This window comes from Rana temporaria, chromosome 5 (assembly GCF_905171775.1).
Source record: "Rana temporaria chromosome 5, aRanTem1.1, whole genome shotgun sequence".
NCBI lineage: Eukaryota > Metazoa > Chordata > Amphibia > Anura > Ranidae > Rana > Rana temporaria.
Genome location: NC_053493.1, coordinates 26,843,111 through 26,860,172, shown reverse-complemented (window position 1 = coordinate 26,860,172; position 17,062 = coordinate 26,843,111). Strand labels below are relative to the sequence as shown.

Here is a 17,062-nt window from a genome sequence, read left to right as displayed (position 1 = left end):
GCTTTTTTCAGAAATTTGGAAATTTAGACATGTGCACTGCCGAAAAATTTGCTTGTTTTCATTTCCTTCGTTTTATTTTTTGTTTTTTTCGGAAATTCTGAATCCGGAAATTCGAAAATCCAAATTTTCTAATTTTCAGAATTTTCGAATTTTTGATATCAGAATTTTCGCATTTTGGAATTTCCGATTTTAGAATTTTCAAATTTCAAAATTTTAGAATTTCAAAATTTAGAATTTTCGTATTTTGGAATTTAGAATTTTCAAATTTCCGATTTTTCAAATTTCCGATTTTCTATTTTTCGCAAATTTGGAATCCGAAAATTTGAAAAAAAAAAGTAAATCTGTAGAATTCTAAATAATAAACAAACTAATAATAACTATTAAATTATAGGTATTGGAATTTCCTTTCAAATTTGGCTGTTAGTGAACGTAGCAAATACAAATATATCTGAAGTTATGAATTACCTGAAATAACGAATGCCGCATATAAACAAATGGAATGGAACAAATTAATAATAAATAATAAAAATAATAAAAAAGTTTTTATTATTATTAGATTGTTACGTTCCATTTGTTTAGATACGTTATTTCGGATAATTTGTAACTTCGGATAAATTTGTATTCGTTACGTTCACTAACAGCCAAATTTGAAAGAGAATTCAAATACCTATAATTTAATAGTTAGTAATAGTTAAGTTATTATTAGTTAGTTATTTCAGATTTTCGGGTTTTCGAATTTTCAGATTTTAATTTTTACTTACGGATTTTTGAATTCTCAAAAGTTTGGAATTTCCGAAATTTTAAAAATTAGAATATCGGAAATTAGAAAATTCGGAAATTGAAAACTTTGGAAATTTCGGTAAAAGCTAATTTGTCGAAATTCATTAAACAAGTTCGGAACTAAACAAACTGCACATGTCTAGTAGTTTTAGCAGCAACAGGGGAGAGGGACAGGACATATGTATGGCATATGCCCCGTGTATTTCATCCAAAAAAAATGAGGGCATAAATCTTACACAGAGGCCCGGATTCACGTACAAATTACGCTGGCGTATATCCAGGTACGCCGTCGTATCTCTGAGTCCGAGCCGTCGTATCTATGCGCCTGATTCTTAGAATCAGTTACGCATAGATTTGTATTAGATCCGACCGGCGTAAGTCTCTTACGCCGTCGTATCTTAACTGCATATTTATGCTGGCCGCTAGGGGCATGTACGCTGATTTACACCTAGAAATATGTAAATCAGCTAGGTATGCGAATTCACGAACGTACGCCCGGCCGACACAGTACAGATACGTTGTTTACGTTAGGCTTTTCCCGGCGTAAAGTTACCCCTGCTATATGAGGCATACATGCGGCGTACCAATGTTAAGTATGGACGTCGTTCCCGCGTCAAATTTTGAAAATTTTACGTCGTTTGCGTAAGTCGTTCGCGAATAGGGCTGGTCGTCATTTACGTTCACGTCGAAAGCATTGGCTTCTTGCGTGTTAATTTGGAGCATGCGCACTGGGATACTTTCATGGACGGCGCATGCACCGTTCGTAAAAAGCGTCATTTACGTGGGGTCACATTAAATTAACATAACACACGCCCACATTTGAATTAGGCGGGCTTACGCCGGCCTATTTACGCTACGCCGCCGCAACTTTGGTTTGAGAATACGGCACTTGCCTGTCAAAGTTGCGGAGGCTTAACGTAAATAGGATACGTTACGCCCGTACAAACATACGCCATTCTACGTGAATCCGGGCCTAAAAGTCCACAAGAGTTTAAAAAAAGACCTGTGGGATAAAATAAGGAATTTGTAAAACGGAATGCTGTCATTACCAGTATTATTCGCATACAGTTATCGGATTTAATATTTCTTTCACAGTAGTGGACCTGTAAAACGAATTTTTGTCAGAAAACAAGGACTGTGATAGTAGTACCTGATGTTCTATGTGATCCTGCAGGATATTAAACCATGACTTCTTGATGGACGTCATTCCGTCGCTGAATGCTTCTTTTGGTCGCCACAGAATGTCTTTAGGGATGAGATCGGAGCTCTCGAAGGCTTCCCTCAGGAGGTATTTTTCTACTCCATTCTGTGAAGACGCAGAAATATTTTTTAATTGTTTAAGCTAAAAATCCACCCAAAACTTATTTTTGATTTGGGCAGATTGTGAAAGGGTCAGAAGCTTTTATTTGCAGACTGTTCCTCCGCTGGGGAGATCTCAGCCTCTCCTGTCTAGACAGAAAGTGATGCCTAAAAACACCTTCTAATGCAGCTCATTGTTGTTGATGGGCCTGTACACACAGGAGCATAAACTAGTGTTGTGCACTGATTAGTAAAAAAAAAAAAAATCTGCATTGTTAGTCAGTATTTTATGTGTATACGCCACACCCTCTTAATTGAAAAAGCTGGAAGAATTGTTATGCTTGTGTAGGCAGATCGGAACTGGTCCCAACATGACATAATTGGGTAATTTAATCAGGGCCGCCATCAGGGGGGTACAGGCAGTACACCTGTAAGGGGCCCGGATGGCTACCCCCTTTTTTTATTTATTTTTTATAAAAAATATATATTTTTTTTAATATATTTTTATTTTATTTTTATTAAAGGGCCAATTTTTTTATTTTTTTTAGAGGTCTGGAGGTCCCCGGGGGCCCCCAGGGCCCCAGATGGCAACCCCCCCTTTTTTTTTTATAAAAAAAAAAATTTTTTAATATATTTTTATTTTATTTTTTATTAAAGGGCCAATTTTTTTTTTTTTTTTTTAGAGGTCCCCAGGACCCCGGATGACAACCCCCCCCCTTTTTTTATATTTTTTTAATAAAAAAATATATATATATTTTTTTCTTTTTATTTCTTTTTTTTATATATATATATATATATTTTTTTTTTATTAAAGGGCTCAGAGGTCCCCAGGGCCCCATGTGGCAAACGCCCTTTTTTTTTGTAATTTCTTTTTATAAAAAAAAATATATATTAAAGGGCCCAGAGGTCCCCAGGGCCCCAGATGGCAACCCCCCTTTTTATTTCTTCTTTTTTTTGTAAAGGGCCCCCCCCCCACTTCTCAATTCGCGGCAGCCCCCCCGCTTCTGAATTTCAGGCGGCAGCACCCCCCCCCCGGTTCTCTGCTCCAGGGGGCCCATGCCTGAAGCTGTGTAAGGGGCCCCATAATTCCTGATGGCAGCCCTGAATTTAAGCAATGTTTGTGTTATTGTGATCGGTTACCTTAGGAATTCGTAGTTCGGGAGGCAGGGACAGATAGTAGGCTGTAAAACGATGATCCAGGAACGGCACTCTAAGTTCTAGGCTGGGGGGGCAAAATGGAACAAAAGTCAGTGTTGGGTCATAGCCTAGTTTGTGCCATGCTTATTTCCTCTCTACAGCCATAATACTAATCTTGTATTCCACCTATTTAGCTGGTCTCACAAGAATTTCACAATAACTTACCATACTTTATATACTCGAGTATAAGCCAAGTTTTTCAGCCCATTTTTTGTTACTTATACGCTTATACGCGAGTCAGATTTCCTCTCCCGCCATGTCAGTCTTGATGAGGAGGGAAGGAAACCCATTTTACACAGTACATTGTGCCCTCTTATTCACAGCGGCGCTGTGTGTATAGGAAGTCTGCGCGCCGTTCATGCCGTCCCGCCTCCTCCTCGTCCGTCCGTGACAAGGAGAAGGCGGAGCTTTGTTACAGTAGACGGCGTGGACGGCGCGGACTTACGATACATACAGCCCTGCTGTGAATCAGAGGGGACAATGTACAGCGTAATATGGCTTTCCTTCCCTCATCATCAATACTGACACAGCGGATAAGGTACATTGGCACAGTGAGGCTGCTTATGGGCGCAGTGAGGCTGCAAATGGACACAGTGAGGCTGCAAATGAGTGAATGAAAAATGTATATAGCGCTGCACATGCGAACTGAATCGCCTCTGGGCGGTCGTTGTTCATTTCTCCTTTGGACTCAAAAGAGGTGGGTCTTGATCTTTCTCCTAAAGGTCAAGTGATTCTCCTCCAACCGAATGCTGGTTGGTAGAGCATTTCATAGTCTGGGGCCTTGAACCGCAAATCTTCGCTCTCCTTTGGACTTGTATCTGGCTTTGGGTATTTGTTGGGCACAATAGGCGGAAAATGGGCATTGTTGACCCTCTTTTCCACTTACAGTAGCTACTGCATTCTCACCCTAGACTTATACTTGAGTCAATACATTTTCCCACTTTTGTGGTAAAATTTGGTGCTTCAGCTTATATTCGAGTCGGCTTATACTCGAGTATATACGGTACTTACCCATGTGCAGCTGTTGTCCGGTCAGCACGAAGCACGTCGAACATATAGAGTTCTCGTAGCAGGCGCTCACTGTCCTCTGCTGCCTCTTCTGGAGATGGTGCCTGTGAGAGAATTGATGTTGTGCATTATTGCATATTTAAATGCAAGCCAGCTACATGTAAAAACAACCAGCCCAATATGAGTTCCATAAAAATCCAAGGAACACCGCAGCTGCAGAGGAAAACCACCAACCCTATCTAATCTCAGGAAGGCCTACCAGAATGATCAACACCCAGTGTGAGCTTCGTCTAAAACTAAGAGACCTAATGGTTGTATGTGAAGGCCACATTCTAGCATGAGCTCCACCTAAATCTCAGGAAGTCCTACCAGCTTTATGGGAGTTTCATCTAAATCTCAGAGAAACCTAATGGCTCTTTTGGAAGACCACTACTCAGGAAGACCTACTAGCTGTTTCAGAAGACTGACATCTAGGTCCACCTAAATCTCACAAGTAACTACCAGCTGTATGGGAAGACCACCAGCCTGATTGGACCCCCATCTACATCTCAGAGATGCCTACCAGCTGTATAGAAAGACTACCATCCTAGTGTGAGCTCCATCTAAATCTCAGGAAGACCTATCAGCTGTATGGAAAGAGGGTTTACAGTCTAATTTGAGGGCCACAACTTCTTAGGCGTTCCCAACAGCCAGGCTTCCAGTCTACTCAGCCAGACAGACCACCAGCCTAGTTGGAGCTCCATCAAATCTCAGGAAGAACTACCAGCTGTATTGGCTGGCCACCACCCAATGCAGCCCCCCTGCCCCCTTAATGCTTACCTGAGCCCATCTCTGACCAGTGATGTCCACGAGTGTCTCGGCCATTTAGAAGTGTATGTGCTAGGACCCGGACTTGAACCCAGAACCTCTGCTATGTCTGGTAGTAACTCTTCAGTTACCTGAGATGCTGGACAGCACTCTATCTGATCCATTGGACAACCCTGCCTTGTGCCTAGGCTTCAGCTGAATTTTGAACTCTGCTCCTCCCGTGGACTTCCTGATTTAAGACCTTCCACTTCCTGTTTGCCAGATTATTGTGCTCTCTCAGCCAGTATCTCGCCCTTGTCTTCCCTGCTGCTGTCCATATTTTGCTACCACTTGTTATCCAACCCTGGCATGTTCCTCGACTACGCTCCTGCCTGATCCCAACCTGCAACTAATCGTTACTGACCTTTTGGCTTTATCCTCCTCAATTACGCTTCTGTTTACTCCTGGACCTCAGCTTGCTCATCTCCTGGTGGGGCGATCCTGAGGATGGTGACCTGGTGCTAACATGCAGCAAAATCCATCTCCACCATCGGGAGCTCTGGTGAATACCGGTAGTAATTAGACTCCGCACCTCAGCTGAGCCTCCGTCATCCACCAGTGTGACCTGCCTGTGTACCTATCCTGCTGGTTTCTCTGTGAGCTTCCCACTGCTATATCAACTAGTCTTCTATCCTGACCCCTTATCATGACAGTAAGCTTCATCTAAAACTCAGGACGAGCTACCAATTGTATGTAAAGACCACATCCCACCATGAGCTCCATCCAAATCTTAGAAAGATCTACTAGTTGTATTGGAAGACTGCCATCCAGGTGTGCGCTCCTGAGCAGGAAGTCCTACTAGTTGTATGGGAAGACCTTCAACTAGTATGAGCTCCATTTAAATCTCAGAGAGACCATAGACGCCAATTGTATGACTCGGCCCCACCCCCCCGGTGGCCGCATCATTGGATTTGATTGATAGTAGCGGGAGCTAATGGCTGCGCTGCTATCAATCTATCCAATGAAGAGCTGATTAAGCATGGGGAGAACGACGGGTGATCGCGCCCTCGGATAATTCGTGGCTCAGGTAAGTAAAATGGGGGCTCGGGGGGGAACGGTGACTGCAAGGTGTTTACAACCCCTTTAATTATTACCAGCACCATCTTGAATGTAAATGCATTTTAGGGTGTACCCCCAAGTATGATTTCGTATCTAATTATTAGGAACTCCTAACAGCTGGACACCTGCCGAATCAGTCTTTGTGCCATTTAAATTTCAGGAACTCCTAACAGTTGTACAATAAGACCAGTAGCCCTGTTTGAGCTTCATGTCAATCTCAGAAATTTGTAACAGATAGAGAGTATGGTGTCCTCTCTAATCTGAGTGCCATCTACAACTTCTTAGGAGCTCCTAACAGCCAGGCTTCCACTTTATTCAGTAAGACTTCCAAGCAGCCAGACTTCCAGTCTACTCTCAGCTCATCTACAACGCAAGAACAAATTCAGAATTAAGTTAGAATTCCTGATCTGCATACTTGCTATGGGACAGGGACTCACAAAATGCTAAAGACACTGGAGCAGTCAGTGGTGGTGCATCCATAGAGGGCGCAGGAGCCCTCTCTCCTGTACCGCTCTATCACCAATAGATTAATGCATCTTAATTAATTAATGCATCTATCATCAATTAATCTATCTATTGTAGATTAATGCATCTATCATCAATAAATCACTGTGGGCTCTAATAGGCGTCCTGATTACAGCCGTGGGCTCTAATAGGCTTCTAAACTGGTAAACAGCCGGCACACTGCTGAGCATTCGCTGTTTACACAGTGTTGTGTTAGGGAAGCAAATAAAATTGCTTCTCTAACACTGACCGGCCTCTCATCCAATCAGGTGCTTGGGTCTGGTTACCCTAACACCTGATTGGCTGAAGCGACATGTGCTGTGATTGGATGTCTATCAGGTGTCCAATCATAGCAGAGATGACGGGAAGGAGACGGGAGAAGACATGGAGGACTCGGAGCGTGGAGGACAGCTCCGAGACAGGCAAGTGACGAGCGTGGGGGGGCACACTGGCAGCATTTGATGGGGCACAGTAGCGGCAATTGATGGGGCACTCTGATGGCAATTGATGGGGCACACTGGCGGCAATTGATGGTGCACACTGGTGGCAATTGATGGGTCACACTGGCAGCAATTGATGGGGCACACTGGCAGCAATTGATGGGGCACACTGACCGCAATTGATGGGGCACACTGGCCGCAATTGATTGGGCACAGTAGCAGCAATTGATGGGGTACAGTAGCGGCAATTGATGGTGCACACTGGTGGCAATTGATGGTGCACACTGGCGGCAATTGATGGTGCACACTGGCAGCAATTGGTGGGGCACACTGGCAGCAATTGATGGGGCACACTGGCAGCAATTGATGGAGCACACTGGCGGCAATTGATGGTGCATACTGGCAGCAATTGATGGGGCACACTGGCGGCAATTGATGGGGAACACTGGCGGCAATTGATGGGGCACACTGGCAGCAATTGATGGGGCACACTGGCAGCAATTGATGAGCATAGTAGCTGCGTTTGATGGCACAGTGTCGGCAATTTATGGGTACAGTGGCTGCGTTTGATGGGCAAAGTGGCTGCGCTTGATGTTTTGACCCCCCCCCCCCCCAAAAAATGTGAGCACCAGCCGCCACTGAGTATGACAACCAGATGAACAGCATTTTTTAGAAAGGGGAAAATTAGCAATAGAAGCCTCTATATTTCATAAAGACAGGTATCCTTTAAAAGTAGCATTCAATGGCAGGCAAGCAACAGGAAGATGTAAGCCAAAGGGCATTTGCTCATGAAAAAGCAAATTCTAAAAGGTTTTAGAACAAAAAAAAAGTGATGAATCACCGTAATGTTTGTTCATTTCATTTCAGTATTTACTCTGAAATGTATTTTCATTTTCCTTTTCTTTTTTTTTTACAAAGTTTTTATAATTGAGTTGTTGTAGTCTCCTTGTGATGTAGTATAGATGTAATTGGATTTTGCAGCTGATATTACAATTTTATATTGTATATCTGAATCGAATCGACCTTCACTGCTTCTGCTACTTAAAATGCACATTGTACAAACACAAAGCTGATTAAAGTTTTGCCATCTGGATTTTGTTTTCCCTGTTTGGAATGAGCCGGTCCACGACCCTCACAGGGAACAAGAGCATTAATGGCGTGTCTCTGGGCCACGCCATATTCCGGTCAGGAACAATTACAGACATTCCATAAATGCATCCATCATCTTCCCACAAGACTCAGAATTCAGATGAGAAATAATGAAACTTATTAACCTTGTGGAAGTAGATGTACCCCTGGGTGAGCTCATCAGAGCCTTCACCAGAGAATATAACCACGCTGTCCGTTTTCTTCCGAATATACTTGGAAACCAGATACATTCCTGCAACAAATACAAATAATATGCGTTACGTTATTCTCAGATGGCGTATTATAAGCCCTAACCCAATGATATTTAGTTTGCTAAAGCACTTTGTACCGTGAAACAATACTTTTTTTGCAGGAACTTGCTGTCTATAAGCACTACAGCAGTGGTTCTCAACCTGGGGGGTCGGGACCCCCTTGGGGGTCGAATGATGATTTTCTAGGGGTCATCGAATCCTAGGCTGTTCCTGAAGCCCGCATCGCTCTGCCCGCCTTTTTGCTGCCACCCAGCAGGGCTGTCCTTGGAGCCTGTGGCTGCCCATCTGGGCTGTTCCTGGAGCTCACAGCCACCCATTCAGTTCACGGCATGGCTGAGGGGGCAGAGACTAGAGGTCAGCTGACTGGTAAGGAATGTGAAGTGGGAGGGGCTGGAGGAGACACTATCTCCTGATTTCGGCATAGGTGTCACTGCTATCAGACACCACAAAGTCACTTAGGCCCCTTCAGACGTCCGCTCCTCCTGTCCGTTATTACAAGTCCGTTAACGGACTTGTAATACATCCCTATGGGATCGCGTCCGTTAGCGGATGGAGCATCCGCTAACGTCCGCGTCCGTCGGGATCCGGTTTTCGGACGGAAGAAAACCCTATTTTTCTTCCGTCCGGCGGAACGGAACTGATGTAGACGGACAGACGGTCCGTCTGCATCCGGTTCCCCATAGGGCAGAGCGGAGCTGAGACAGGGCGGTCCCTGCACTGTGTGCGGGGACCGCCCTATCCGCCGACAGCTCAGCGAGGATCCCCGCTGAGCCGACGGAGACACACGGAGCGGACCCAGAAACGGTCCGCTCCGTGTGAAAGAGCCCTTACACTACCTGTAATTAGAGTTGCCATTAAAAGTCCCCACTACAGTTCTCACATCCGCAGATGACCTTCATCAAGAGCACCTAAGGCCCCGTACACACGAGAGGATATCCGCTGGAAATGGTCCGCCGGACCGTTTCCAGCGGATAAATCCTCTGGCGGATTTGGATCTGATGGCTGTACACACCATCAGATCGAAATCCGCGCAGAATACATCCGCGGTGACGTGTCGCGGAAGGTAAATACTTCCGCGCATGCGTCGAATCATTACGACGCATGCGAGGGAGGGGAGCGGACGGACTGATCCGGTGAGTCTGTACAGACGACCGGATCAGTCCGCTGGACTGGATTCCAGCGGATAGATTTTGTAGCATGCTACAAAATTTTTATCCGCTGGGAATCCGTCGGCTGGATTTTTATCCGCCGGGAAATGTCCGCTCGGACATACACACGACCGGATCTATCTGCTGGAACTGATCCGCGGATCAATCCCAGCGGATAGATCCGGTCGTCTGTACGAGGCCTAAGTTGGCCGATCAGAACTCCCCCCAGCACTGCCACTCATCCCATTCCACCCACCCACCAAGGAGTAAGAGAAGAAATAAAAATAGAGAATACATGGAAGGCAGAGGAAAAGAGGGGGAGGAACAAAAACAAGAAATTAGGAGAGAGAGATAAAAAGGAAAGAAAGGAGAACAAAGAGGAACATCCTAAAATGTACCATAAGGGGTCTTAATACTGTGGGGGTGGAAGGGACTCAGGGAGCATTAAATGTCTGTGGGTTAGGGGCGCAAATTACTTGTCTTGCCTTGGGTGCTGACAACCCAACACTACAAAAATGTTTTTAGTGTTGGGGGTCCCCACAACTTGGGAAATGTTTTCAAGGGGTCACGGCCCTAGAAAGGTTGAGAACCACTGCACTACAATGAACAAACCTCCCAACTTTTTGAGATAGAAATGAGGGACACCGATCAGAAAATGTATGCAGGCATAGGACACACCCCCTTGCCACAGCCCCTTAAAGGAAAATTGTATAAAAAAACAAGATTGGTTAAACCCACAAGTTCTTTTTTACCACTAATATTCCTTATATTGGCTTTTGGAATTTACAAATGCAGCAATTTAGAAATTGGATGAAAGATTTAGCTCTGAGAAACACTTGTTGATAGATAAAAAGTACATTTTCTATACAACTATATAGATCAGACCAAACTGAGGGACAAATGAGGGGGACAGAGGGACAGAGGGGCATTGCTCCAAATCAGGGACAGTCCCTCAAAATCAGGGACAGTTGGGAGCTATGCAATGAAGGCTGCTTGTCATTTCTCATGGTGAGTTTGTGGGCAGGTACTAATTAACCCAGTGGCGGTGCCAGGGCTGTCTTAAAAGCATCATGGGCCCCTGGGCAAAGTAATGCCCTGGGGCCCCTACCAGCTTGCCCCAATTTACACACCTATTTTTAAGAAATAAAGTATAAATAGTTGATAAAATTTAACATATATTCATTAGTACTTTTAATAAAATCGATTTTACAAAAGGAAAACATTCCATAAATAAAAAACTAGTTAACACAAAGGGCACAGTACAGGGGGGGGGAGGTCAGGGGGGCAGTTAAGTAAAAAGCATGACTTTCCCAGCAAATCCTGGACACTTGGCAAGTTTGATGTAATGCAAGATTATTGTGGGGCCCCCATGTACCTGGGACCCCTGGGCAGTGCCCAGGAGTGCCCTTGCATTAAGATGGCCCTGGGCGGTGCGTCCATAAAGGGCGCAGGAGCGCCACCCCCTCTCTCCTGCACCGTTCTACCATAGAACATAGATTCATGCATTGCATGAATCTATCTATGGTCGCCGCTGACACCCCCTATTTAGGTGTCCGGCCCCTTTTCAGGCGCAGGGCACCTGAATTACAGTGGCAGGGGTGTTTTTTGGAAGCACCTGATTAGAGACAGAGGCTCTAATAGGCGCCCAAAACCGTGAACAGCGGGCGCCATGCTGGGCATTCGCTGTTCACTCAGCTGTGTGTTAGCAAAGCAAAGGAATTTGCTTTGCTAACACTGAACCGCCTTTCAGTCAATCAGATTGCCGGGTCTATTATCAGTCACTCGATTGGCTGAAACATCAGGCGCTGTGATTGGACGCCTGAGAGAGGATGGAAGAAGACATGGAGGACGTGCAGGAGACCGCCACTGACCCGATGCGAGATAGGTAAGTGCTGGGCAGCATCTGATGGGGCACAGTAGTGGCAATTGATGGGCACATTGGCAGCATCTGATGGGACACAGTAGCGGCAATTGATTGGCACACTAGCAGTATCTGATGGGGAACAGTAGCGGCAATTGATGGGCACACTGGCAGCATCTGATGGGGCACAGTAGTGGCAATTGATGGGCACACTGGCAGCATCTGATTGGGCACAGTAGCGGCAATTGATGGGCTCACTGGCAGCATCTGATGGGGCACAGTAGCGGCAACTGATGGGCTCACTGGCAGCATCTGATGGGGCACAGTAGCCGCAATTGATGGGCACACTGGCAGCATCTGATGGGGCACAGTAGCGGCAATTGATCAGCACACTGGTAGCACCTGATGGGTCACAGTAGCAGCAATTGATGGGCACAATGCAGCATCTGATGGGGCACAGTAGCGGCAAATGATGGGCACACTGGCAGCATTTGATATGTACAGTGGCTGCATTTGATGGCACAGTGGCGGCAATTTATGGGTACAGTTGATGCGTTTGGCACAGTGGCTGCAATTGATGGTATTTTTTCTCAGTTTGTTTGCGCCCCCCCCCCCCCAAAACCAATTTGGGCACCAGCCGCTACCGAATTAACCTCTTAAGGACCAGCCGCAGCAGTTGTACCGCGGCAATGTGGCTGGTTTCCACGAATCGCTGTCATTGTACGTTGGCTCGTACACAGGGATTTGTGGGCACGCGGGGGAGCCGTCAGGAGTAAATGGACTTCATAATATGGACAGGTCAATGACGTCCTGCATTCACAGGATGTCCTCAGTCTTTTGTGTTGAGTGGCGTCATTCAACCCAAAAGACTGAGACATCTGGTGGAGGAAAATAATTACTGCAGTTGACAGTGCCATAGAGGTGGTGAGTATTGCAGCCAGAGCTGTTTTTTTTTTTTCATCCTATACCTCCTAGGGCACTATTTAAAAAAAAAAAAATTACAAGAGCTGGGACGTAAAGTGATTGTAAACCCTCACCCTGCAAAACAACCTATTTTTTTTTTTTTTTTATATATATATAGAGTATAGTGTAGGATGAAAAAAAAAACAGCTCTGGCTGCAATACTCACCACCTCTATGGCACTGTCAACTGCAGGGCTATCTTAAAGCCGAGGTTCACCCAAATAATATGTATATAAGATCATATTCTTTATACTTCCACCATGTACAGTATGCCCTTTTTTTGGGGGGGGCTCTACATACCTTATTATGGCTATTTTCCACCCCGGCTTCCGGGTACTGACTCCCGCGGGATAAGGAATTTCTATGCAGAGGCGCAATGTCACCTGGGACTTCGCCCAGATGACTGACGTCCTTGAGAAAAAGTTCCCCCCTCGCGCCCGCCTATTGCGTAGGCGCGTTACGAGAGTCACAGAGTTTCCGAAAGTAGTCGAACTGCTAATCAGCTCTACACGGCGCCTGCGCACCGACTAGGAGCCGTGTAGAGCTGACTGCGCAGGCGCCGTATAGAGCTGACTCGCAGTTCGGCTACTTTCGGAAACTCCGTGACTCTCCTGACGCGCCTACGCAATAGGGGGGACTTTTTCTCAAGGACGTCAATCATCTGGGCGAAGTCCCAGGTGACATTGCGCCTCTGCATAGAAACACCTACTCCCGCGGGAGTCAGTACCCGGAAGCCGGGTTGAAAAAAGCTGTAATAAGGTATGAAGGGCCAAAAAAAAAAAAAAGGGCATACTGTACATGGTGGAAGTATAAAGAATATGATCTTATATACATGTTATTTGGGTGAACGTCCGCTTTAATGAGAGGGCACACCTGGGCACTGCCCAGGGGCCCCAGCTGCATGGGGGACCCCTGCCCTTTCCCCAAAGCAGCTGGTCCTTGAGCCCAGGCTGCCCCTCTACATCCCAGATATCCCCCCAGCACTCTGACCCATCTATACCCTAGATATCCCCTACCTCCTACCTACTAGATTTCTGTTTACCTGCACTGTCTCTATTGTAGGGGCCCCAGAGCATCACTTTGCCGGAGGGGCCCATGATGCTATTAAGACGGCCCTGGTCAACTGCAGTAATTATTTTCCTCCACCAGATGTCTCAGTCTTCTGGGTTGAATGACGCCACTCAACCCAAAAGACTGAGGACATCCTGTGAATGCAGGACGTCATTGACCTGTCCCCAGTTTTTCAAGCGGACTGAATCAGATTGGAAACAGTGAAGTCTATTTACTCCTGACAGTCCATAGGGGGAAATGGGGGGTCCAATCAAGTCCACCTAAAAAACTGATTGGCAGACCTGATCAGCCCCCTCATGTAAAAGGGAGGTCCATATTTTTAAGCAAAAATGGATACAAAATAACAGTTTAACCACTTAAGGACCGCCTAACACCGATATACGTCGGCAGAATGGCACAGGCACGTACAGGTATGTCGCCTTTAAGAGCACAGCCGTGGGGTGCGCGCACGCGACGCGGTCTAAAGCTCAGTGGCCGTGGGACCCGCAGACCCGATTACCGCCGGTGTCCCCCAATCGGTCCCCGGAGCTGAAGAACAGGGTAAGGTGAGTGTAAACAAACCTTCCCCGTTCTTCACAGTGACAGTGTCATTGATCGTGTGTTCCCTGATATAGGGAAAAACGATCAATGACGTCACACGTCCAGCCCCCCCCCCTACAGTTAGAAACACATATGAGGTCACACTTAACCCCTACAGCGCCCCCTAGTGGTTAACTCCTAAACTGCAATTGCCATTTTCACAGTAATCAATGCATTTTTTTAGCACTTTTTGCTGTGAAAATGACAATGGTCCCAAAAATGTGTCAAAATTGTCCGATGTGTCCGCCATAATGTCGCAGTCACGAAAAAAAATCGCTGATCACCGCCATTAGTAGTAAAAAAAACATAATTAATAAAAATGCCATAAAACTACCCCCTATTTTGTAAACGCTATCAATTTTGCGCAAACCAATCGTTAAACGCTTATTGCGATTTTTTTTTTACCAAAAATAGGTGGAAGAATACGTATCGGCCTAAACTGAGGAAAAAAATGTTTTTTTATATATCTTTTTAGGGATATTTATTATAGCAAAAATTTAAAAATATTGAATTTCTTTTTAAAATTGTCGCTCTATTTTTGTTTATAGCGCAAAAAATAAAAACCACAGAGGTGATCAAATACCACCAAAAGAAAGCTCTATTTGTGGGGAAAAAAGGACGCCAATTTTGTTTGGAAGCCACGTCGCACGACCGCGCAATTCTCAGTTAAATCGACGCAGTGCTGAATCGCAAAAAGGGGCAAGGTCCTTAAACCTTAATATTTGTCTGGGTCTTAAAGCGGTGGTTCACCCTCAGTGACATGATTTTACCATCGAGACAGGCATTGTAGCGCGAGCTACAGTATGCCTGTCCCGATTTTTTTACCCCCGTACTCACCGTGTACTCGTACATTATAGATTTCGGCTCCCGCGGGGAATGGGCGTGCCTATGGAGAGGGAGGATGATTGACGGCCGGCCCTGGCACGTCACTCTCCCCGAAGACAGCCGGAGTAGGTCTCGGCTCTTCACGGCGACTGCGCACAGGCAATGCGCAGGCGCTGTGAAGAGCCAAGCCTATTTCGGCTATTTCCAGAGCCGGCCGTCAATCATCCTCCGTCTCCATAGGCACGCCCATTCCCCGAGGGGAGTCGGTATCTTCGATGTACGAGTGCACAGTGAGTACGGGGATAAAAAAATCGGGACAGGCATACTGTAGCTCGCGATACAATGCCTGATTTTATGGTAGAAGAAAAAAATATTTTTTTTTTTGGGTTTATAGGGTGAACCCCCGCTTTAAGTCGTTAAAACCTATAAAATAAAAAATTAAATACAATTGACCCCAAACCAGAATAGCTTCAATCTAACTATAAAACGCCTTTCCTTCCAGAAAATCTCATGCAAACAACGTTCTGTCTAATCTTAATATTTTCCAGTAGCGTACAGTCAATTCATTCCTTTCATTTAGTAGACACTTTGGTCTTTATAGTATTTTGTTGTTCACCATGAGCCATAATAAGACATAATTATGTTAATGATGTCTGTTCCTTGTCAAATATTTTATATTCTTTCAATTAAAAAAAAAAGAGAGGCTGAAACTAAAAATATGTCGGAGACTCGGCACAATGAAAAATCAAAAGATTCTCCTCTTCAAAGAAGAACGCACATTACTGCCCAAATGAGAAAGAATGTTATTATCTCAGACAATGCTGGGAATTATAGCGGGCCGGATTGTTCCATTTATCCTCCTGGGTCAGAGCAGCCCGATCCAGGAAAGACACGTCTAATTGAATAAAAGGCAATCTGTAAACCTTGAGGATTTCAAAGACCTGCGGAGATCCGGATCTTACCAATGGAGGCTCGTACTGTTGTGATGTCATAGGTCTCCAGAGAGAAGATGACCTCATCCACCGCTTGGATCCCCTCTTCTGCATCAAACATGACCTCGTGGTGCTCGCTTCCTATGTGATTGGCCACCTGAAAAGTATATAAGTGGTGAACATGGGCATAACTGTAAGGGCACATGGTTTATTTTTCAGCGGGAACGCGAGTGAACGCGAGAGAATGTGACGGAACGCGAGGGAACGCAAGGGAATGCAGTTCCGTCACCTTCAGCACTGAATGTATGTAATGGCAAGGGGTGCTGGGGTGTGCTGGAGAGTCTATTCATGCTTGTTCCTGCTGGGGATCTATTTTTGCATGGGGGAGGTCTATTGTTGTTGCCGGGGGGGGGGGGTCTATTTTTGCTAGCTGTTGGGGATGGAATACATTTTTACATGATAGTCTATTTTTGCAGAGGAGGTCTATTGTTGTTGGTGGGGGGTGAACTATTGTCGTTGGTTGGGCTTATGTTGCTGGCAGATCAATTATTGATGGAAGGGATCTACTGTTGAGGGAGTGGTCTATTGTTGCTGGCTACTGGAAATCTATTGACGCGGGGCTAATGCTGGGAAATCTGTTGTTGCTACTGGGGTCTATTGTTGCTGGGAAGGGTTTATTATTGCTGGGGGGATCTATTGTTTCTGGGAAGGGTCTATTGTTCCTGGGGGAATTTATTGTTGCTGGAAAGGGTCTATTGTTGCTGGGGGAATCTATTATTGCTGGGAAGGGTCTATTGTTGCTGGGGGAATCTATTATTGCTGGGAAGGGTCTATTGTTGCTGGGAAGGGTCTATGTTGCTGGGGGAATCTATTATTGCTGGGGGGAATCTATTATTGCTGGGGGAAACTATTATTGCTGGGGGGTTTGCTGTAAATCTACCGTACTGCTTTTCTTGGTATTATTAACAAAATACTTACAAATTACTTATCAATTCAAAATAATACTTGGTTATGTAGTCTCTAAAAGGGGCGGTATGGGGAGGGGTAGGGGGTGGAACCAAGGGATGTTGCTCAGAGGTGGGTAGGGGGCGGAGAAAAGAAGTGACACAGAATTGGGGAGTTTCTGCGCCTGTTCTATTATGCTTGTACGG

At 45.5% G+C, this 17,062-nt stretch overlaps 1 protein-coding gene across 2 annotated transcripts in view; it reads right to left on the bottom strand.

The window, feature by feature from the left end:
- The window catches only part of ASNS (asparagine synthetase (glutamine-hydrolyzing)), a 64,778-nt gene that overhangs the window by 13,137 nt on the left and 34,579 nt on the right, over positions 1-17,062 (bottom strand). For both annotated transcript variants that reach the window (XM_040352286.1, XM_040352288.1), the window contains exons 7-11: positions 15,942-16,068; positions 8,408-8,514; positions 4,288-4,388; positions 3,220-3,301; positions 1,931-2,086 (exon numbers count right to left, since the gene is read on the bottom strand). In XM_040352286.1, coding sequence (XP_040208220.1) covers positions 1,931-2,086; positions 3,220-3,301; positions 4,288-4,388; positions 8,408-8,514; positions 15,942-16,068 — 573 coding nt within the window. The remainder of the gene's footprint in view (positions 1-1,930; positions 2,087-3,219; positions 3,302-4,287; positions 4,389-8,407; positions 8,515-15,941; positions 16,069-17,062) is intronic.